General features: G+C 35.6%; 1 protein-coding gene across 6 annotated transcripts in view; it reads right to left on the reverse strand.

Moving 5' to 3' along the window:
• PIAS2 (protein inhibitor of activated STAT 2) overlaps positions 1–23,263 on the reverse strand; it is a 92,530-nt gene that overhangs the window by 55,678 nt on the left and 13,589 nt on the right. For 5 of the 6 annotated variants that reach the window (XR_014297532.1, XR_014297533.1, XM_082667463.1 and 2 more), the window contains exons 2-3: positions 12,188–12,662; positions 5,436–5,520 (exon numbers count right to left, since the gene is read on the reverse strand). Coding sequence is in view for 4 of the 6 variants with exons in the window: in XM_082667463.1 (XP_082523589.1) it covers positions 5,436–5,520; positions 12,188–12,662 (560 nt within the window). In the remaining 2 variants the exon portion in view is untranslated. Of the gene's footprint in view, positions 1–5,435; positions 5,521–12,187; positions 12,663–22,262; positions 22,676–23,263 lie in introns of those variants that run through there. The other variant, XM_082667462.1, reaches the window with a different exon arrangement.

The raw sequence follows: 23,263 nt of genomic DNA on the forward strand, positions 1-23,263 counted from the left end.
GTTGAAGAGAATTGTCAAGCAATGGAGTATGGACTTCATAAGGTTTTTAAGCACAAGAAAGAAAAAACTGAATGGGCTTTAGAAAGATCACTTGGTCAGCTGGGAGAGTTAGGAGGTCACTACAATTGTATAGGCAAAAGATGAGGGCTTGAAAGTTATTTAAACATAAATATCACTGAATGATATTTAGGGATAACTGATAGGACTCAGTGACTGACCAGATACAGGTAGGATAAGGGGACCTAGGATGGTACCCAGGTTTCGGAATGGTGCAACTGGATAGATGGTGATGCTACTCACCAGGATAAGCAGAGGTAGAGCCAGTAATGGCATTCAACCCCCAACCATTGAGTGAGGTGGTGATTATTCTTCCAATTTTACACACTGGGTAAATAAGATTCAATAGGCTTTAGGAACTTACCTAGGGGCTGACAGACTTAAATGATTGAGCCAGAATTCACATTCCAATTGATACTACTCTAAAGACCATGCTAACTCCCTCAAAGGTAGAGTTAATTCAAGTTTTAAATCTTGAAAGAGACATAACAACAGAGTGTAGCAAACTGAGGGGATGTGGTAGATGAAGTATGGGATAATACAAAGAGGCCTGTCCAGGCAGATCCCGTGCCATTAATGAAATAGGCAATAAACTGAAATATATACTAAGCAAAAATCTCTTTGAAGCCAGTTAATAAAAAAAAAAAGCACATCCACGGATACTATCACAGAGCAGTGAGAAGAGAATCACACGCTGATTTCGGGAACATGCAAGAGATGTCAGTGTAAGAAACTGAGAGAGCATGATTACAGAGGCAATGGTACCCAATGGAAGGAGTGGTGCTATAGCCAAGAACAGAGCTGAACTCACTATTCAATCGTTATAAGATGTAATAGAAAAAAAAACCAACCCAAACCTGAATGTATTCACGCCTCTGGTTTAGACCTTATCACCATTACAGGCAAAGGGGAAGAGCTGGATGCACAGCAGTTCTCAAATTTGCACACTGGAAACACCTGGGGAGCTTTAAAAACTACTGCTGTTTGGGTTCCACCCTCAGAGATTCTAATTTAATTGGTATGAATGAAATCTGGGTATTTGGAGTCTTAAAGGCTCCCCAGTTGATTCTAATATGCAGCAAAATTTGAGAACCATAGGGATAGAAGTCAAATGATACCACAAGGTGCACAATTATCCAAATCCAGAATGTGTAATATGCTAACAGAGTCAAATGAACCACTTTTTTCCAAAGAAAGTGGTAGGAAGTACTGTAAGAGCGGAACCAGAGCTCCTTGGAGAGGTTATCTTTCCAGAACTGAGGCAGAGAAAATAAAAGATGAGCCTGGAGCAGTAAAGTAGTCCTCAGAAATGCGTGGAGACAATATCAAAAGGGCATAGGAGCCAACCTGAAAGAATGGCCAATAGCCAAAGGTAGAACAGTTTGAGCAACAATATGAATTATATAGCACTGGATTATAACCCAGAGTACTCCAGGGCCCACACAGATACAAGCAAGTAACTGAATAAATAAATGTGGAGCAAGAGACAGCCCTTCCTTACAAAAGAATAACTCCAATGTGGAAAAGAATAATAACAACAGAAAAATCACATCATTGGAACACAAGAGTGTTTATGATGAAGTAAGTACTGAAGGCAAGATCCATGAGTGAATGCTAAATTGGTGGGAAAAATTTGAAGATAAATAGAATATGTGCCTAGTCTCAAAATATCTCCCCCAAGATATTTATTAATAACAAAGGAAAAAAACAGCAACTTTACAGTGCAGAAGTCTGGTGAACAGTACCTTACCCAAGTGATCAAAATTAACATCACCAAGTATAAGATGTATCAATTATGGAGCACTGTTATGATACACTGAGAAGGGCATATAACTTGAGGTACTCTTGCTAAAAATGCATAATCTCAATCTAATCATGACAAAACATCAGACAAACCCAAACTGAGGAACGTTCTACAAAATACCTGATCAGTACTCCACAAAAATATCGAAAGTTAAGAAAGAGAAGAAAACACTAAGAAACCATCACAGACTGAAAGAGACTAATGACACAACTATTAAATGTGATTTGGGATCTTGGATTGGATCCAGGAACAGAAATTAATTAGCAGAAAAACTGATGAGGGCTTCCGTGGTGGCACAGTGGTTGAGAGTCCGCCTGCCGATGCAAGGCACATGGGTTCGTGCCCCGGTCCGGGAAGATCCCACATGCCGCAGAGCGGCTGGGCCCGTGAGCCATGGCCGCTGAGCCTGCGCGTCTGGAGCCTGTGCTCCGCGACGGGAGAGGCCACAACAGTGAGAGGCCCGCGTACCACAAAACAAAAAACAAAACACAAAAACTGATGAAACCTGAATAAAGACTGTAGTTTAGTTAATAGTATTACACCAAGGTTAATTTCTTGGTTTTGATAACTGCACTTATAATTATGCAACATGGTAATATTAAAGGAACTGGCTGAAGAGTATTATCTACTACTTTCACATCTTTTCTATAAACCTAAGATTACTTCAAAGTAAAAAGTTTTTTTTTTAATCTTGGGAGACATAAAAGTCAAAATAATACATGTCTGAATACTGAAGAACAACTGAGAAAATTTCAATATAGGGTAGACACTTTTATAGTAAAGAATTATTAATTTTTTAGTGTGATTACATTAAAAATTAGAGATGTATCTTGAGGTATTTCTGGGTGAGACTACACGATGTCTGCAATTTCCTTTAAAATATTTCAGGAAAAAAGTTGAGGAGTGGTCACATACAGATTCCAAAATGTTGATAATTATTAAACCTAGGTAATGGGTACCAAACTGTTACTTCTGCTTCTTAGGAAGGAGATTTTTTACTATTTGATTACCCAACTCTGAAAAGGTTGGAGTTTGCATGCACATGTGTATGTGTGTTTTGTCTTCTTTGCCGGTAGGATCACAAATAGCCTTACTTTTATGGTTAATTTTTTTTTAATTTTTATTGTGGTTAAATATTCATAAGATAAAATTTATCATGTTAACCATCTTAAAGTGTATAGTTCTATGGCTTTAAGTACATTCACAGTATACCATCACCACCATCCATCTGCAGAACATGATTAAAATTTTTAATTGAAAATAATTATTTAAATTTTAGTCATTCATTTTTTTTGACTAGTTAATACATTCACATAGTTCAAACTTCAAAAAGATACAAAAAAGGATATAAAGTGAAGAGACTCCCCCAATTCCGACCCCGGCCACCTGATTCCCTCCTCCAGAGGCAGCTTATCATATTTGTCCAGACATATTTTATGCACTTAAGCAAATTACACACACACACCTTTTTAAGGCAAACGGTACATATTATTCACAATTCCATGCTGAGTAAATAATCTCCTTCCTTCAAAGGCCCACCCAACACCCTAAAGAAGCTTTCCCAGACCACCAACGTTAATAGTAATCTTCTCCTATAAATCAGCTCTTATTTGTCATTACTGAATTGGCTCTTTTCATGCTGGCTCTTGCAATGCCAACAATCATTTTAGGTATATGAGCTAGTTCACTAGCGAGACTGCAAGCAACTTGTAGAAAAGAGGCATGTCATACAATACAGTGTTTTGTACCTAATAAACACTTAATAAATGTGCTCAAGCAAGGAATCATCAATGAATAACAAACAAAACTTAATAATAATGATATGGCTTGGATATAAAATATAATTTTTCATTTATCCTATTAATTTTTTAGTTGGTTTATTACTATCCCCAAGATTGAAAGTACTTCCAATTTATAAAAACTGCCTGCAATGTCTTGCCCCTGGTGGACATGAACTCCATCAAGCTACATTCATTTTACTTCTTTGATAATTTCCTCCTCTAAATTTTCTCTACTTTTCCTAAAACCTCTATTATTTGGATATTGGGTCTTTTGGACTAATCCTTAGTACTGTCTCTTTTTTTTTCTTTTAATCTTATTTTTCAACACTTTGTCTTTTTCCCTTTTGTGGGAGAGCCAGACTATCTAAGCACTACTTTTTGGGAGCTCAAATTTTACCAGGTCAAGTTATAAAATCATTCTGAGACTTTGTTGAGAGCAGTGATGTGATTAACGAAAGAATCTAAAGCTGTGTGTGTCCCATACTCTTCCACATAACAACAGTGCATCTTCAAGATATCAGGATGTTTAAAAGAGAGAGAGGCCCACAAATTTGGATCCACCACCCTGGGAGATTGACAATACACATTAACATATTAAAGACTGAAAAGTCTGGCTTTAAGAACTTATGTACCTACGTTGAATACAGAATTTCCAAAACTTAACTGCTGAATCTTTACTTTTTAAAAACTCATATTAACATCTCAGAGAAGGTGAGTGTTCTAATGAAGAGCTGAAAGGATGCAAAAAACCTCTAATTTGCTCAACTCTTTGTTCCAACTTTTAACTCTACAATCCCAGAAAATCATGTGACCTCCGGGAGTCTCAGTTTTCTTACGCTAAATCTTTCTAAAGTCTTATAAATAATATATTATTAACACCAAGGATGACTATATTTTTAACTGGGAAAGTATATACTACAGATTTCCTTTTCTTTCCTCCTATCTCTTAGTTCATTTGCTCTTTATAAATGTGTTTATATTTTTTTGAAATGGAAAAGCTAAGAGTATTTTTCATAATTGTTTTCATATTTCTGCTAATTTTTTGGTCTAGGTGAGCATATAGCTCAGAATGGTCCCAGTTTATGTTCTTATCCCAGAAAAAATTATTAATAATATCCATTTTCACTCTAAAAATGCCTACGTTTGGATGATGAAGTTTATGGTCACTCTATCTTTATTCTGTTACCACAAATTCTTTATGTTGCTATATTTAGAATAAAAGTTTCATTAAAAAAAAGTTACTGCCAAAAGTAATTCAAAGGGGTTTTACTCAAAAGTTAAAATTTTTTTCTAACAGAGTATTTATTAAATATTTGGCTAACCTTAGTCAAAATATACTATGCTTACTTAAGGAGAAATGGCCCAACTGTTATGGACTGAACTGTGTTCCCCCAAAATTCATATGCTGAAGCCCTAACCCCCAGTGTGACTGTCTGTGGAGTTGGGGACTTTAAAGAGGTCATTAAGATTGAATGAGGTCATAAGGGAGGGGCCTTAATCCACTAGAACTGGTGTCCTTATAAGAAGAAGAAGAGACACCAGGAATACACAGGCACACAGAGGAAAGGCCATGTGAGTACACACAGCAAGAAGGCAGCCATCTGCAAGCCAAGGAGGGAGGGCTCAGAAGAAACCAAATCTGTCAACACCTTAGTCTTGGACTTCAAGCCTCCTGAAATGTGAGAAGACAAATTTCTGTTGTTTAAGCCACCCAGTCTGTGGTACTCTGTTATGGCAGGCCTAGCAGACTAATACACCAACATCCTGGAGAATATATTCCAAACTCCTCTTACCTGGATATGCATATCTCTCTAACTTGTTGAGGTGTCAGAGCAAAAATAAAAAACTTCTCTTGAAACCGTTGAATACTGCTTTGAACTGGGGAAGAAAAAAAAAGAAAGATAATATTCCAATAACAAATCCAATAACAGATGAACCTGCAATAACCAGGCACTTCTGATAAAGAGTCTGCCGAATTCTGAAACTTTTATGGTTAAAATACACCAATATAAAGTACTAAGCTACATTCATCTTGGACTCATGAAAGTAAAGTCACTCTAAAGCAGGTTCAATGTTAAACATTTGTCATTCTTTATTCTAACATACTAATTTTAATCAAAATATAACACAACCTTCGGGCTTCCCTGGTGACGCAGTGGTTGAGAGTCTGCCTGCGATGCAGGGCACACGGGTTCGTGCCCCAGTCCGGGAAGATCCCACATGCCGCAGAGCGGCTAGGCCCGTGAGCCGTGGCCGCTGAGCCTGCGTGTCCGGAGCCTGCGCTCCGCAATGGGAGAGGCCACAACAGTGAGAGGCCCGCGTACCGCAAAAAAAAAAAATATATAGGGGCTTCCCTGGTGGCGCAGTGGTTGAGAGTCCGCCTGCCGATGCAGGGGACACGGGTTCGTGCCCTGGTCCGGGAAGATCCCACATGCCGCGGAGCGGCGGGGCCCGTGAGCCATGGCCGCTGAGCCTGCGTGTCCGAAGCCTGTGCTCCGCAACGGGAGAGGCCGCAGCAGTGAGAGGCCCGCGTACCGCAAAAAAAAAAAAAAAAAAAAAAAAAAAAAATATATATATATACACACACGTATATATATGTATATATACATATATACATATATATATATAAAAATATAAAAAACACAACCTTCAAAATTATATTTCATCCTTGACTACGGTATCATCTAATGAAAAGTCTGAGGAAGTCAAAAACACCCCCCAGGAGAATTCTATCCAAGATTCAGGTCTCTTTTGTTCTTGTTTGTTTTGTTTCTTTTGTTGTTGTGTTTTATTTTCAATACTTTATATGCAGTTACACAGAGCATTCATATAAGATTATATTTTAAAACTTCTAGGTTGGGAGACTTATTAAGACACAAAATAATTATCGGCATACAGATGATTAGCTAGTTTAAAAAGATTATCTAATGAAGTCATCCTTCAGAAGTGTATTATTAAAAACTGAAGTGTATTTTCTTCTCAACGAACTTTAACAGATTCAATGATGTTCTAGTACTCATTAAAACAATGAATGCTTTCAATGAACACTTGACTGAATATGCATCTACACAGCAAAGTTTTTCTAATTTTATGAGATTTAAACAGAATATAGAAAACTTGAATCACCTGGAAGAATTTTATCTATACAGAAACAATCACTATTAATAATCATCAGTGATGTTTAATACTAAAATACTTTTCTCCCTATACAACAGCTGCAAAGATCATTTGGGGAGGGCAGAGTACTGAGGTTTCACTCCTCTTGTAAAACAGTGGCTTTAATTCAGAATTATGAAAAAAGGAGAATTGTTACCAATTGTTCAATCACAGAAATCATTCATTTCCTTTATCTCAGTTCTCTGTCTTCATCCCCTATATCCAGTTAGTCATTAAGTCTTGTTTTGTTTTGTTTTTTAATTTTCTTATTGGCTGCCCCCTATTTTCACTACCACCATCCTACTCAAAACCTATTATTACTTTGTACAAACGAAGGAGCAACCCTGCCTCTCTGCCAGTCCCTCATGAGAACACAAGTGCAGAGCTGGTAATCCTCAGCACCACTTTTTCATCACCATTCCTCTGCTGAAAAATGCTAAGCAGAACTTATCTGTGAATGAACCATGTCTAAACTCCTTTATCTATGAGAACCTCCATAACAATGGCCTCAACTCTTTCTTAACAAATCTACATTTCCAGTGTCTCCCCAAGTCCTGCTCTATTCACTGTCAGGTCTCACAACTGTGTCATTTTTATTTCTACTCCTGTGACTACTCACAGTTCTCACCTTTCCTGATGCCCACTCTCCGACACACTCCATCAATTCAAAGCAGGCACATTCATCCTTCAAAGCTCCCTCAAGTGTCCCTCCTACTCCAAAAAGTCTTAACTTCTTCATTCATTAGGCCAATACAATATTTGAGCTTTAGGTTCACAAGTTATAGGGCTTCGTCATACAAGCATATAACTGCTTGCTACTTTTCTCTCATGTTAATATTCTCTCTCCAACTAAACAGCAAAATTCCTAAAGCCCACTCCATACTTCTGACTTCTCCACAATTAGGCTACATGACCATATCCAAATTAAATCCTCATTATATACTCGTTAACTGAGTTAACAGAAATGAATTTATCCAAATTATTTAGAAGTGAGATTGTGAAGTGATTTAATGGCTTTACATTAATGTGCATATCACTTTAAACCTGTTTAACTACACCCAGAGGCTTAATGAGTATTTCCTAATATTCAGAAATTTAAGAATAAGAAAAGATGCTGATGCTCATTAATTTGTCACCTATCAGATTACAAAGATGAAAAGACCAACAACACAATGCTGATGAGGTGTAGGGAAAATAATACATTCATACATTATTGGGAGTATAAATTGCTATGATGCTTCTGAAGCAACCAAAATTTCTCTACAAAAGTTGAATATCAAAATATTAAATAATCATACTCCTTGACCCAAAATAGTCATATCTAGGTATTTACATTTCATGAATATGCAACGCAAGTATTCAGAAACACATATGCAAAAATGCTCACAGCAGCAATGTTTCTAAGACTGCAAGAATAGTGCCCAAGATATGTTATACACTAAAATACTTCTGAATAAATAATAAAAACTGAAAACAACTGAAAATGTACATCAACAGAATACTGGTTCAGTTATGGTACATCTACAAGATAACAGACTTACTATAATCTACAGATGTACAATATATTTCTAAGAAATACAGTTAAGAAAGATTGTCAAGGCGCAGAACTCCAGAGGGCACTTTTCACAGTGGTACAAGTAGAATAATGCCTACTACCTCCACCAGAAAAGTGGCACAGTGGTTCTGTGGTTAGAAGAGCCTTGTTTAATGAAGGGGAAGAGAAAAAAGATGACATAATACGCAGAGAAACAGTTAATTATTGATATGACTCAAGCTGAGTAATAAATGAGGTTATGAGGGACTTTCCCTTTTTGTTATACTTCTATGTTTGAATTTTCAATTACTAGCATAAATTACTTTTGTAATCTGAAAAGCACAATGAAGAAATTTTAAGGAATCAAAGACTCATAATACTTTGAAGGTATTTCACAAAATACCAAACAGCTAGACATATCGACATGTAGATGTTTGTAAACAGAATGAACAAAAAGAGCTAGTCACAGAAGAACATATACACAGTATACCATCATATAAATTTCAAAAGCAATCCAATTAAACATTACATTTTTTTATACACATATGGTAAAACAAGCAAAAGAGAGAAACACAAAATCCAGAATAGTGATTTAACTCAAAAAGGAAAAGGCAAGGAAATGGCTTCAAAGATACTGGCAATGTTCCTTTCTTAAAAACTGTGCAGTGGTTTCACAGGTGTTCATTCATGGATATTCTTTATAACAATGTTTTTTATGTATTCTTTTGTACAGACTGAATACAGACAAACTTTTTAAAGAGAAAGGATTTCATCACCACAAGAAATTATCTTAAAAAAAGAAGAGAAGAAAGAAAACAGAAAATTGAAAAAAAAGACAAAAATACTGCCTGTGAGAGCAAATTAGAATAGCTATTTAAGGGAAGAGAAGAGAGATTTTGTTAGCCTGTTTTCAGATTAGGGGATTATGCATCTGTTACAGTAAAACCTCAGCTATAGAGAACCTCACTTAGTATTACTGTGTACACTCATGCTTTCTAGATGCCACAGATTGTCATTTTAAATGCTAAAATAATTTTATTTAAACAATTTTAATAAAGCCAAACTGCAAAACTATGTAATAATGTATCTTCTTAAATAGAATATACTCGTCGTGGTTGTTTGGGGGTTTTATTTGGCATCAATACATGCATCTTGCTGTAACAGCGATTCCCTCAATACTAAAGGACTATTGGTTTCAATATTCCCAAGAGGTTTTGGAACGACATTTTTTGACTTTTTGTTTGTTTTTTTTCTACCAGGGCGCTTTCAATCTTTCCCATGTTGTTAATTAATTCCTACTCAACAGTATGTTGATGGCTTAGAAATCATCTAATCAACTACATATTAAATCGAGAATACACTGACTGGCCCACGGATGTAAAGAATATGTGCTTTGAAATACGGATTTGCTCTCTCTTTCAATTCCTGAGGCTAATTTAATTCTCAGTTCCCAAATGTAAATAGGTTTCTCCATAACAGTGTTCCAGATAAATGGATTTACCCCAAATTTTAATTTTTACAAGTATTTTCAACATTATATAACCAAATCATTAAAACTTAAGGCAATTTCTAAATGTCACTGCATTGCTTTAGACATCATGACACTAAATATTTTCATATGAAGGTTGTTACTGGAAATGATTAAATTTTTCCACTTTTATTTGGCAGACTATATGGTATTACGCCGATTTTTTAACTTTCTACTTCAAAGTCTAAAACAGCCTTTTTTAGATCACTGTTTTATCAATCTGAAATAATAAGACTATATACATTAAGAAAATTCTTTTTTTTTTCTTTTTGGGGAAGGCAGGATAAGGAAATGTTTAAGCCTTGTTATAAACAAAATCTGTTTATAAAGTTTATAAAAGCAATGATAGGCAGAACTCCTGAAAAATACATGAGTCAACAATTTTTTAGCTCAGGAGCAAAAAGTTATTTTATAAGCTCTGAGGTTTTATGGATTTCTTACATTCTAACGTAAGCTATGAGCAAAAGGCAGGTTTTCTTCTTACCCACTCTTCAACAAAAATGCCTCTGGCGTTATTTTATCTAAGCCACATGAGATACAAAAATTTTATTTTAGTAAATTTATAAAAAGCCTATTACCTTCCTTTAATTGAGGTTAATGAAAGAGAAACTCTATGAAGAATACAGAAAAGTAAGAAAATTCCTATTTCTGTTTCTGAACAAAGGAAAGTATGGAAAGCAAGGCACAAAGCCTCTTAAGAGCTCACTGCCTGGCACACCGCTGACACTAGGAGCAGAGAAGACATGCTGCTGCATCTTCTCTCCATCTCCAGTCATCTTCCTTCCAGGCATTCGATCCGGTTCTGAAACACCTTCCCCTGTAACCAGAACCCCACATGGCCTCTTATGCTCAGTCCTGCCTTAGCCATGTTCCTGAGGAGTTCCATGAGGTAGGGTCACCTAAGCACATTACTCGTCTGACTCTTTCTCTAAACACGAAGAAATAAATTTGCAATAACTCCTAAGAAACATGTGAATGAGCCATGACACTGTATGTACATTGGTATGAACCAAAAACCATGAAAAAAGGAGGAACAAAAAAATAAATTATGGAAACATTTTAAGCAGATAAATGAACCTGGTTAAAAAAAAAGTTAAAAATGAAAGTAAAATCATAAAAGAAACACAGCTGGGTAATAAACATTTTAAATGTTTGTTCCTGTTATTAATTTTAAAAATGAAAAATCTAAACAAGATACAAGTTTCCATCTACCGAAATTGCAAAGATCAATAAAGGCAGGAAGTAAAAAGTGCAACGAGAGACATTCTCTCACTCTGTGGAATTTAAACTGGCACAGCTATTCTGGAAACTAATTTAGTGATATGTTATCAAGAGTCCTTACTCTTTGATGCAATAATTCTACTCAAAGGACTTTGCACAAATGCGAACAAACACAGAATCCTTATTTCAGAATGAATGTAATGAAGGAATAAAATGCATTACTCTACCTCCCTGGCTCAGTTTTGTTAAACAAAAACAAAGCAAGGAGAAAGGGCCTGGGAAAAGCACAGCCACCTTGGCCTGCCACCATCAGGCCATACTGACCCCATTAATCAGCCCTGCTCCTCAAAACTTCCTTCTAGTTCAACCAAGATGTACAAGTATAGTCCTATACAAAACTAAAAAAGCACATTGATATATTTAAGAGAGTTTTCAAATGACTTGAGACAAAAAGGGTTCTTCCTAGGATGGAAAGGAAAATGACCTCCCGGACTAACTATGAAATGCTAATTTCCCAAACAATTTATTTTATCAATAAATTCAAATACCTCTGTAAATAATTTCATTAGCCAGTAAGAAAATATGCCGTTACAGCACAGAAGTCATAAACCTAGGTATAAATTTGTTAAAGTCACGTGTATCAACGTTTAATAATATAAAACTTGCTACATTTTCTAAGCAGTCAACGGTTATTAAACAAAAAGCTAAAAAACGTGCGTCAAACTCTGCCATGTTAGGAAAAAATTAAGTATAAAAGATTTATTCCTTAGGAAAACAGTTTAAAAAGCTATGTTAAACAGAAACTAACTCTCTTTGTAAAAGCATCAAAAGGTGGAACCACAGCAATAAATAAGATTTGTGTCTTTTCGTATACACACAGAAGCAATTTGAGTTCTAAGCTATAAGAAGAAAGTTTGATGAATGAAGAGTTTTATATTAGATTTCTGTCATGGTTGCCAATATTTCTTTTTATTTGTACATTTAAACATTTGGTATTTTAATGCCTCAGTTTTATAATACTAACAGCCAATCATTAATTAACAGTTGAAGGCCTCTGGCTTTACTTACTCTCTTGTCCAGAAGAAACAGATTTCTCTAACACTTACCTAAACTCGTGGGCTTGATGAGAACATCAAGGACATCATAAAAGGGTAAGTTTTTTAACTGCACATCAGGATGAACAGGAGGGATTGGGGGAGATGGCTGCTGCATCTCAAACGTGGGTTTAGTATCTTGAAGCAGCACAGAACCAACAGGAGAGGACGGCGAGTGAGGTGTAACTGAAGTGGAAGGCAACGAGTGGATTCCAGCCACAGCCAAGTCAGGTTCTACAGGTGAGGAGCTACCATCCAAACTGAAAACCGAAGATTTGATTGTGGATAAATCAGAAAGGCCTTCAAGAGTCCGTGGGTATCGGCGTCTATACAATTCTCGGATTTTAATCTGAACCGCAGGGCTGCAGCCGCTCTTCAATAAATGCAACGCCCTCATCAGGAGGTCATGCTTGCGTCCACTTTTATTCCTTCCGGCAAAGCCTAGTAACACTTGTAGTTCAGAAACCCTAAAACTAGAAACCATATTCTAAAAGGAAAGAAAAAAAAGGGATATAAGCCAATAGTCAGCCTCAAGCATATAAAAATCCTATCTAAAATCTACTGTAAAATCTGATTTTTCTAGCATTCTATCAACTGGCATGTGCTAGTAACCAGCATTTTCACATATCACTTAGAATTGTTATTGTTTCTATAGCCACCACCCCTCCCCCACCAATTACAGTCAAGTTATAGTGTTAATTACGCTTTGTTGTACTCAATTTTGGTAATCTATGGTCTATTGGTTTCTGCTAACCACTTCATTATCTGATTATGCCCAAGTGTAAACCCATATTTGCTTTATCACTATGAAATCTAAACCAATGAAAATGTTCCTCTTCAAAACTAAGCCCTGACCAATACACAATGTAATGTCTGTTACAGTATTATCACCAATTAACCAAAAAAATTTAGGTTTCTGCAACAACGTACCTGTAAAACTTCTGAGGTTAAGCAAGAAATCTACAAAATCAAGACAGAACTGTAATACAAAATCCAATGAATTTTTTCACCCCAGCTCAAGTATTAAGGAACACACGACATAAGAAAATAATATTTTTAAATATTAAAGCTAAAAACCACATACATCTTATTTAGCAGTCAAACTTCTAAAATGATTGAAGTTCTCAGCTAAGTATCCAATGTGAAAAATAGCTTTGAAGAGTAAGGATATGAGTGGTCATAAATCTTAAAAGGCAAGATACCCTCCTTGCCACTCTACCTACTTGTTCTTGGGTGTAAAATGAAGATTTTAAGTAGTTCCTGTTTCACAGGAACCATCTATTTAATTCAACAAAACCCAGTAAATTCTAAGCACTTACTGCCTCATAAACCCACCTACTTAAGTCATTTTCAGCCAATTCTGAACTCAGAGGTAAACCACACTTGGGTCAGATTTATCTGTACCACACATGCACCATCTGGCCAGAAAGAGGAGTAAGACCTGGAGCTGAGCAAAAGCCCTTTCAGAAACCAACCTTAAGGAAACTTTCCCCAGCCTCCTCCTCCTCAGTGCTGCACACTCTACAGCTGCCTGGGATTCCTTCTCAACCTGGTGAGTATGCAGTGGCCACACCTACAGTTGGCAGTGATTCATAATTCCTCCGTTCTGCACTTTTAAGTCTCATTGACAGCCCAGGAACAACTGCTATAACTCTGGTTTTAATTGTTGGCAATACTTGATAGTTTTCCAAAATGCAAACAAATTTAAATATATCAAAGTAATCTGCATGTACATGCTGTATCATAATTCTATTTCATATATTGTCTCCAAATTTCATATTGTACAAGTCAGAGAATACTAAGTTGTAATCCTAGCAACCATTTTATACTCTTGATCAGTGCTGTCCAATAGAAATAGGAACCACATACATAATTCTAAATTTTCTAGTAGCCACATTAAAATAAATTTTAAATTAATTTTGATAATATGCTTTATTTAACCCAATACATCAAAAAGTATTATTTCAAGATGAAAACCGTTTTTGTGGTTTAAAAATAGTCATTTTTTGGGCTTCCCTGGTGGTGCAGTGGTTGAGAGTCCGCCTGTCGATGCAGGGGACACAGGTTCGTGCCCCGGTCGGGAGGATCCCACATGCCGTGGAGCGGCTAGGCCCGTGAGCCATGGCCGTTGAGCCTGCGCGTCCGGAGCCTGTGCTCCGCAACGGGAGAGGCCACAGCAGTGAGAGGCCCGTGTACCGCAAAAAAAAAAAAAAAAAAAAGTCATTTTTTAAGTGTCAATGAGATCTTTTTCATACTAGGTCTTCAATATCCAGTGTGTATTTCACACTTGGAGCACATCTCAATTCGGACTAACACCAGTTCAAGTGCTTAGGGAGCCACATGTGGCTAGTAGCTACCACACTGGACAGTACGGCTCTAAATCATACTCTAATAGCAACATGTATCACAAATACCATGATCGTTATACTTTAACTCGCGTCATTTCCCCCATGTGTAAAAGGAAGACTTTATTTATCTTACCCCTTATGCTATGAACAACGAAGATGGAAAACAAGAAAAATTTTGGCCTATCTCATGGCACACCAGTAACAGTCAAGGTTTCATGCATAATAAGGACTACGATAGCTTTTGGAAGTTTCCTCCCAAGCAAGAAATGCAATGCATCTTTCCCAAAGTCCTCAATCCTAAAAAAATACTTCAATTGAAATCTGCTTATATTACGGTAGCATAAATAACATTAAATCATGGAGAACGCTAACAACGCTAATAACAATCACGCTATCTGTGATTCTTTCTAAAGAAATCAAACTAACTCAGAATACACTGCTTCTCTCCTTGCACTTATTTTCAGGTATTCTTCACTTTAAGGAAACTTGTTTTACAGAAATGACAAAATAGAGTACAAGGCACCCTAAAGCTTGACTCTCAAAAAGGAATTTCTGGGAGGTCCCATAATACTTATTTCCAATGGTAACTTTATTTGGCAAAGAATGCTGAAGTAATTGGTCTAATAGCTATTGTAAACATACAAATGAAAAGGAAGAAAGAGAAAGGCTTTCAACTATGAATGCAGAATCACAGCATTCTGAAGCAAAACAGAAATCCCCCAGTTTAGGGAAGGGCAAAGGAAACAACAGGAGACAGGACAGTCTTTGCACTGCAAAATGTTGCCAAAATAAAGTATTGCCAGGCACTTGCTCAAAGATGATGGTGTTGAGAGTCAATGGTACCCTGTGGAAAGCTTCACACCAGCAATCACTAGTTGAAGGTCAAGTCCTGGCATCAAGACTTAGGACTTTGGCCAAGTCACATTATCTTTCTGGTCATCCATTTCTATTTTAAAACAACAACAACAAAAAACCTCTCCTTTATTTAGCATTCACTACTAAGATATTCTCTAAGGAGATTACTAAATCAAATTCTATGAATATGTTTTTCTTGGCAAACTTTGCTGGATCCCACTTCTTCTTAAAGTGATGCCTTTTTTTTTTTTAACTCTGTCTTCAACCAATTTCAGCAGCCACCAGCTGAGGTGAGCCTGCTATGAATACTACCAAGAATGGATTTCAACTGTTACTTTCCACCAATCTCTGATGTCTACATTTCTAGTCTAATTTTTTTCAAGTGGATTTTACCAGTTCATCCTACTGCCTCCCAAAGTCTGCCCTCTAATACTTCAGTTACAATTGCTATGTGCTCTATACAGAGAAATTTCTCAATAAATGTTTGCTGACTAACTTTAAGGAAATTCAAGAACTACAGAGAACTATGTTGGCATAACTGATTTTTAAAAAGATACATAAGCAATCTGATTTCTAAAGAAAAGCTAAATAAATTAAGACTAGAAATTTAAATCAATCTTTTTCTTTGTCAAATTTAAGTAACACAAAATTATTAAAAAATTTTAAAGCTGGGACTTTATATAACTGAAACATTACATATAGGAGTGAAGGCCACTTGAAGGTGCTATAAAATTGTCAAAAATAGCACAGAATTTGGGGAAGCTCTAGTGGGTCAGCTAATGCATATATATGGAATCTTAAAAAGAAAAAGGTACTGATGAACCTAGTTGCAGGGCAGGAAGAAAGATGTAGACAGAGAATGGACTTGAAGACACAGGGTGGGAGGGGGAAGCTGGGGCGAAGTGAGAGTAGCATCGACATATATACACTACTGAATGCAAAGTAATTAGCTAGTGGGAAGCAGCAGCATAGCACAGGGAGATCAGCTTGATGCTTTGTGATAACTAGAGGGATGGGATAGGGAGGGTGGGAGGGAGGCTCAAGAGGGAGGGGATATGGAGACATATGTATGCATGTGGCTGATTCACTTTGGTGTACAACAGAAAGTAACACAGTATTTATACTGTGAAGCAATTATACTCCAATAAAGATCTATCAAAAAAAAAGTCATGGTAAAGAACAATACAGCTTTGTAAATCCTCCATCTGCTATGATGTATAATATGGGGAAGGGAGAGGAGCTGCTGACGGAAACTGACAATCACATTATTAATATCACCCATCCCAACTATAGTATTAAAACAATCTACACCTTCACTTATAAATAAGAATGGATTAAAAAAAAATCAGGTACATAATCAATACATCAAAGGCATGTTTGAGCTGATGCCATAAGAAAAACTATGTGGCCAGTTAGAAAGATAACTGCAATTCCAGAAGTCACAGGAGGCCCCAGTTCCTGGCCCTGTACTCCTGTGAAATCATGTAGTCCCTATAATTAAATCCCTTTTTACTTGAGATACTTGATGTGGATCTCTTCCTTACAACGCACTGATAAAAATAACTACTCAGCTAAAAAAAATCAAAACTGGAAATCATCTATTAAAAGAAATAAAAAAGACACATTTTAAAAACCTATAAAATTAGCCAAAGCTTGGGAGACCATCTCCCTAAATGCTTCCATTTTATACAAGATTTAAAATAAATTGAGTAGTCAATTCGAGAAGCAAAAAAGTAACAACAGGGCTTCCCTGGTGGCGCAGTGGTTGAGAGTCTGCCTGCCGATGCAGGGGACACGGGTTCGTGCCCCGTTCCGGGAGGATCCCACGTGCCGCGGAGCGGCTGGGCCCGTGAGCCATGGCCGCTGAGCCTACGCGTCCGGAGCCTGTGCTCCGCAACGGGAGAGGCCACAACAGTGAGAGGCCCGCATACCGCCAAACAAAACAAAACAAAAAAAACTGCCTATGAAAAAAGTAACAAACACACACCCTCAAAAAGAGTGAAGAATTAAAGGATAAAAGCAAGAAAACATGACTTAGAAAGCAAAATGCAAGAAGCCTGTAAAGTCAGGCCAAAAAAGGGAAAGAAAATGAATATGGTCCTGAGAATGAGAAAAGAAACATAAAGACCACAAATACTAAGCAAATTTCTTTTAACAAAGAGAACAGCACATGCTGTTATATTCTACTAACTTAAAGATATAGACGTAAGTTATTTCCTAGAAAAATATAAATTACTCAATCTGATTCAAGAAGAAATATATTATCTTTGTCCCCCTCCACTTCCAAAAGTATCTGTCCAGACAAGATAGCTTAGTAAATAAATTCTACTAACTCTTCAAGGAAAAGATGGAATTCTGTTCCTTAAACTGTTCAAAAGCATAAGAGTCAGAAAATCAAATACAAGATAGAAGACAAACATGGAAAAAATGGTTGAACACAAAACACAAGTTTTTAAAATATGCAAATTATTGTTTTTTCAAACTTCAGCAGGAGAATCCACTCATTCAACCATAAGTTTAGGCAAAAGCCTGACAAAACACCTAGTATACCACCTATTCTTTCTCATTTCCCAAGACAGATGATAATGAGTCTTTTTGTAACACATCAATGTTTCCTATGAGTACAGACACAAAAGCTCTCAAAGTACCCAAATAAAGTTTAATCTACGAAAATAAAAATGGTTTAACATAAATTTAGTAAATTACTTGGTTAAGATGATTTCGGTCCTTATATTCACATACTGAAATACTTGTGAATAAAACTTATATAAAATATATGGAATTTCCTCTAAAATCATTTGTGGGGAGTGAGGACATACATGAAAAAAGACCAGAGGTGATAACTGCTGGGTATTGGGTACACGGGGAATTCTCTACCTTTCTAAGTTAGAATGCTTCCATAGTAAAAAGTCTGCTTGAATGGGAAACTGGTTGTGGGGTATATGTACTATCTTCCCAACTTTACTATTAATCTGAAAGTATTTTAGATTTAATTAAACAAAATTTGTCAGTTTGTTTAAAGCTAGGATAAAAAGATTGTGGTCTAAATACCATTTCCCACAAAAAGAACCCAGGTTCCTTGAGAAACTGGCAAGTCTGGGGTAGAAAAGGCACAAGATAAGCCTACAACATCCTATCCAGAAAGCAAAGAAATTATCAAAGACTACTGGAATCTTGTCAGAAGGACACAGAAAACAACCCAGTAGCCCAAGACAAGCCAATGTGAGCAGCAAAAAGACTAATAACTGCATCAGAGTCAAACACATCAAATATATTAAATATCATTTGCACATGATACTTAAAAAAACAACTCACTGATCTCCTTTAGAAAATATTGGGAAACCAACTCATTAGTATTCTGAAAATTGATAAAGAATGAAAACAATATAAAAAGATTTACTGGTTCACAAAAAAGCCATATGATTATGTGGATAAATGCTAGAAAAGCATTTGATAATATCCATTCCTGACAAAGCCTCTCAATGAACAGGAATAGAAAGAAACTCTTAATATGATAAAGGATACCTATCAGAAATCAATAACAAATATACTTAAAGATGAAACACTGGATCATAAAGACCTATGAAATACACATTATATTGTGTCATTTAAAAGAATTCCAAAGAACCTAGACAGTAAAAATCTTAAAAGTAACATTAACAATTTACAAATGATAGAACTTTTTATATTGGAAATAAAAGAAAATCCACTGAAAAATCAGACCCAATAATAATCAGTCAACAAAACTTTTTGAATTTTATGTACATCAAATAGGTTTTCAAATGACTTATCAGGGAAAACAGTATTTTTTAAAATGAATCTAGGTAACATAAGGATATGAAATGCAAAGGTATAAATTTAAAAATTTTTCAAGACCTACATTAAAAAAAACTGATAGTACATTTTTTAAAAAACCTTGAATAAATTAAGGAATATATTATGTTACTAGGCAAAAGTAGTAAATGCTGAAAAGATGTCAATTCTCCCCACCTTAAGTTATAAATATAATAAAATTCCAGTGAATTTTGACAGATCAAACTTACAACAAAGAATTAAATAAAATACATAATATGACATGTGGTGATGAACACAATGGACAAAAATAAAGATGGAAAAAGAAATGAAGTGAAGACGTAGAGGATTTGCAATTTTAAAGAAAGTAGAACTCCCTGAGAAGGTAACTGAGTAAGTAACTGAAAAAGTAATAAAGCATCCAAATGGATATCAGAGAAAAAGCATTCCAAGGCACAGGACACAGCAGGTGCAAAAATTCTGAAGAGGAAAGCATACCTAACACATTGAAGGGAAAGTAAAAGCTCATCACTGTTGAACCAGAGTAATCTAAAGGAATGAGTATTCAGATAGCAGAATGATGAGCAAAGAAAATGACAAACCTGGGGAGGGAGATAATTAACTGGATAAAATTATAATATCAAATTTGTGAGGCTAAGAAAAGATAGAACAAAAGTGCTGGGCAAAATGGCATGCATGAAGAGTGGTAAGCAGTTTAAAGTGTTCTACAGGCAAGGAAGGAAAAGAAAGTAATTTTAGATATACATACATATATTAAAGTTTCAAGAGAAAATTCAAGAAAACTTCAAGAGTCTGTGAGAAGGCAAAAAAAAAAGTACTAATTTCACAACTAGTAAAATGGGGAAAACATGAAAAAGAGGGAAGGAAAATGAACAACCCAAAAGACAGCAAGAAAACAGATAGGGAGACAAAACCCAGCAAAAGCAAGATGCTCAAAATGAAGGGGTAGAAATAAATGCAAATATGTCAATAATTCCAACCAAAAAAATGAAATAAACTTCCCAATTAAAATAGCAAGATTAGGGGATATCATTACAGAAACCACAGCATCAAAAAGATAATATGGGAATACTAAGAACAACTCTCCACACATGAATTTGGCAACTTGGTTGAAATGGATCGATTCCTTGAAAAACACAAACCACCAAAACTTACTCAATATGAAACTGATAATTTGAATACCCATCTCTAGCTATTCAGGAAATTTAATTCTTAATCTTAATTTTAAAACTCCAAACAAAAAGAAATTACCACACACCCAGATCATTTTATTGGAGAATTCTACCCAACATTTAAATAAGAATTAACACCAATTCTACATAATTTCTTCTGGAAAATAGAATATGAGAGAAGACTTCCAAATTCATTTTATGACGCTAGTATTATCCTGATACCAAAACCAAAGACAGTTCAAAAAATAAAACTACAAACCAACATCCTTCACGAATACAGATGCTAAAATATTTAAAGTATTAGCAAATAGAATTCAGCAATATATAAAAAGAATTAACACCAAGACCAAACGAAGCGTCTATTCCAGGGATACAAGGTTGGGTCAATGTTTGAAATCAATGAAGTACACTATATTAACAACTAAAAAAGAAAATCACATGATTATATATACATAATCTTTTATATATACAGCAATGAAGAAAAAAGCATTTGACAAATTCAATGCCCACTCATGATAAAAATTCTCAGAAAAATAGGAATAGAGGAGAACCTCCTGAACTTGACAGAAAGCACCTACAAAAAAATCTAGAGTTAACATACTTAATGGTGAAAGAATGAATACTTCCCCCTAAGATTGGGAATGAGGCAAGGATGTGCTGGAAGTTCTAGCTAGTGGAATAAGACAACAAAAAGAAAAGACATAGGGGTTGAAAAGAAAAAAATAAAACCGCCTGTATTTGCAGATCCCAAGGAATCTGCAAAACAACTACCAGAACGAATAACTGAGTTCAGCAAGGTGGCAGGATACAAAACCAACACACAAGTACCAATCACATCTCTATATACTAAAAAGAACATGTGAAAACAACTTAAAAACACAATACTATTTATAATCATTCCTAGGAAAATGAAAATACATATGTTTAAAAATATAACAAAACATATACAGGACTTGTTTGCTGAAAACTACAAACACAAATGAAAGAAGCCTAAAAAGATTTCAATAAATGGATTCTTTGTGGATTGGAAGACTCAACAAAGTAACAATATCAGTTTTCCCTACATTGATACAGATTTAACACAATTCCTACCGAAATCTCACCAAGACTTTTTATGGATATAGATGAAATTATTCTAAAATTTACATGGAAAGGTAAAGGAACTAGAAGAGTTAATTTTGAAAAAGCATAGAGAGAGAGGAATCTGTCTATCCTATTTCACAACTTAGCTCAGTAATTAAGACTGTATGTAGTATTAGTAGAGGGATAGACATAAAGGTCAGTGGAACACAACAGAGAACCCAGAAATAGACCTACACAAATACACCCAAATAGTTTTTGGTGAAGGTGCAAAAGTAACTTAATGAAGGAAAGACAGCCTTTCAACAAATGGTGCTGGAGGAACTGCGCATCCATAGACCAAAAAACGAATTTCCACCTAAGTCTCACATTTTATATAAAAAATAACTCCAAATGGATCACACGCTTAAATGTTAGAATAAAGCTGTAAAACTTAGGGGAAAAAACACAGAAGAAAATATTCAAGATCTAGGGCTAAGCATAGAGTTTGTATACTTGACACTCAGAGCAAGATTCACAAAAGGCATAACAATAATATACTGAACTTCACCAAAATTAAAAACTTGTGCCCTTGCAAGACCCTGCTAAAAGGATGAAAAGACAATCCAACAAAGGACTAGTATCTAGAATATATTTAGAACTCTCAAAACTCAACAGGAAAAAAACAATCCAATTAGAAAAAAGGACAAAAGACATGAAGCGACATTTCATCAATGGGGATACACAGATGAAAAATAAGCAAAGGAAAATATGTTCAGTATCATTAGCCATTAGGGGAGTGCAAATTAAAACCTTACTAAGTTATCACTAGGTACATACCAGAATGGCTAAAATCAAAAACAGTGGTAACACCAAATGCTGGCAAGGATGCAGAAAAACTGGATCACTCCATACATTGCTGGTAGGGATGTAAAATGGTACAGCCACTCTGGAAAACAGTTTGGCAAGTTCTTAAAAAACTATATGCACAATAATCATACAACCCAGCAACTGTACTCCTGGCATTTATCCCAGAGAAATGAAAACTTATGTCAAAAAAAAAAAACCCTACGCACAAATCTTCATAGCACTTTTATTCATAATAGCCAAAAACTGTAAACAACTCAGATGTCTTTCAACAGGTATATGGTTAAACAAATCCATACCATGGACTACTACTCGCAGTAAAAAAGGATGACCTACCAATACATTTAACAACATGGATGAATTTCTAGAGAATTATGCTGAGTGCAAAAAACTGAACCCAAAAGGTGACAAACTGTATGAGCCCATTTATATAACATTCTTAAAATGACAAAATCATAGAAATGAAGAACAAATGAGTGGGTCCCAGAGATTAAGGGGATGGAAAGGAAATGGGTGTGGCTATAAAAATAATAATATGAGGGATCCTTGTGGTGATGGAAATGGTCTGTATATTGTGTCAGTATCAACACCCTGGTTGTGATATTGTACTACAGTTTTGCAAGACATCACCAATGGGGGAAACTGGGTAAAGAGTACACAGATGTCTCTGTATTACTTCTTAAAACTGTCAGTGAATTGACAATTATTTTAATAAAAAGTTTAATTTAAAATTACAAAGACCAACACTATTACAGCAGATTAATTTTTTAATTCAATAGCATGACATTCACAAGAGATTAAAATAAAAGAACACAAAAATGTAGGGGAAGGGGGAATTTTAAAAATCAGGCAAAACTAGCTGACCAAAAATAATAATAATAATAATAATAGGTATGTTAATATCAAACAGTAATATGTAATACAAAAAGCATTACTAGACATAAGGAGTCACTACACAGAGTAAAAGTTTCAAT

This window comes from Grampus griseus (genome assembly GCF_964374135.1).
Source record: "Grampus griseus genome assembly, chromosome: 12".
NCBI lineage: Eukaryota > Metazoa > Chordata > Mammalia > Artiodactyla > Delphinidae > Grampus > Grampus griseus.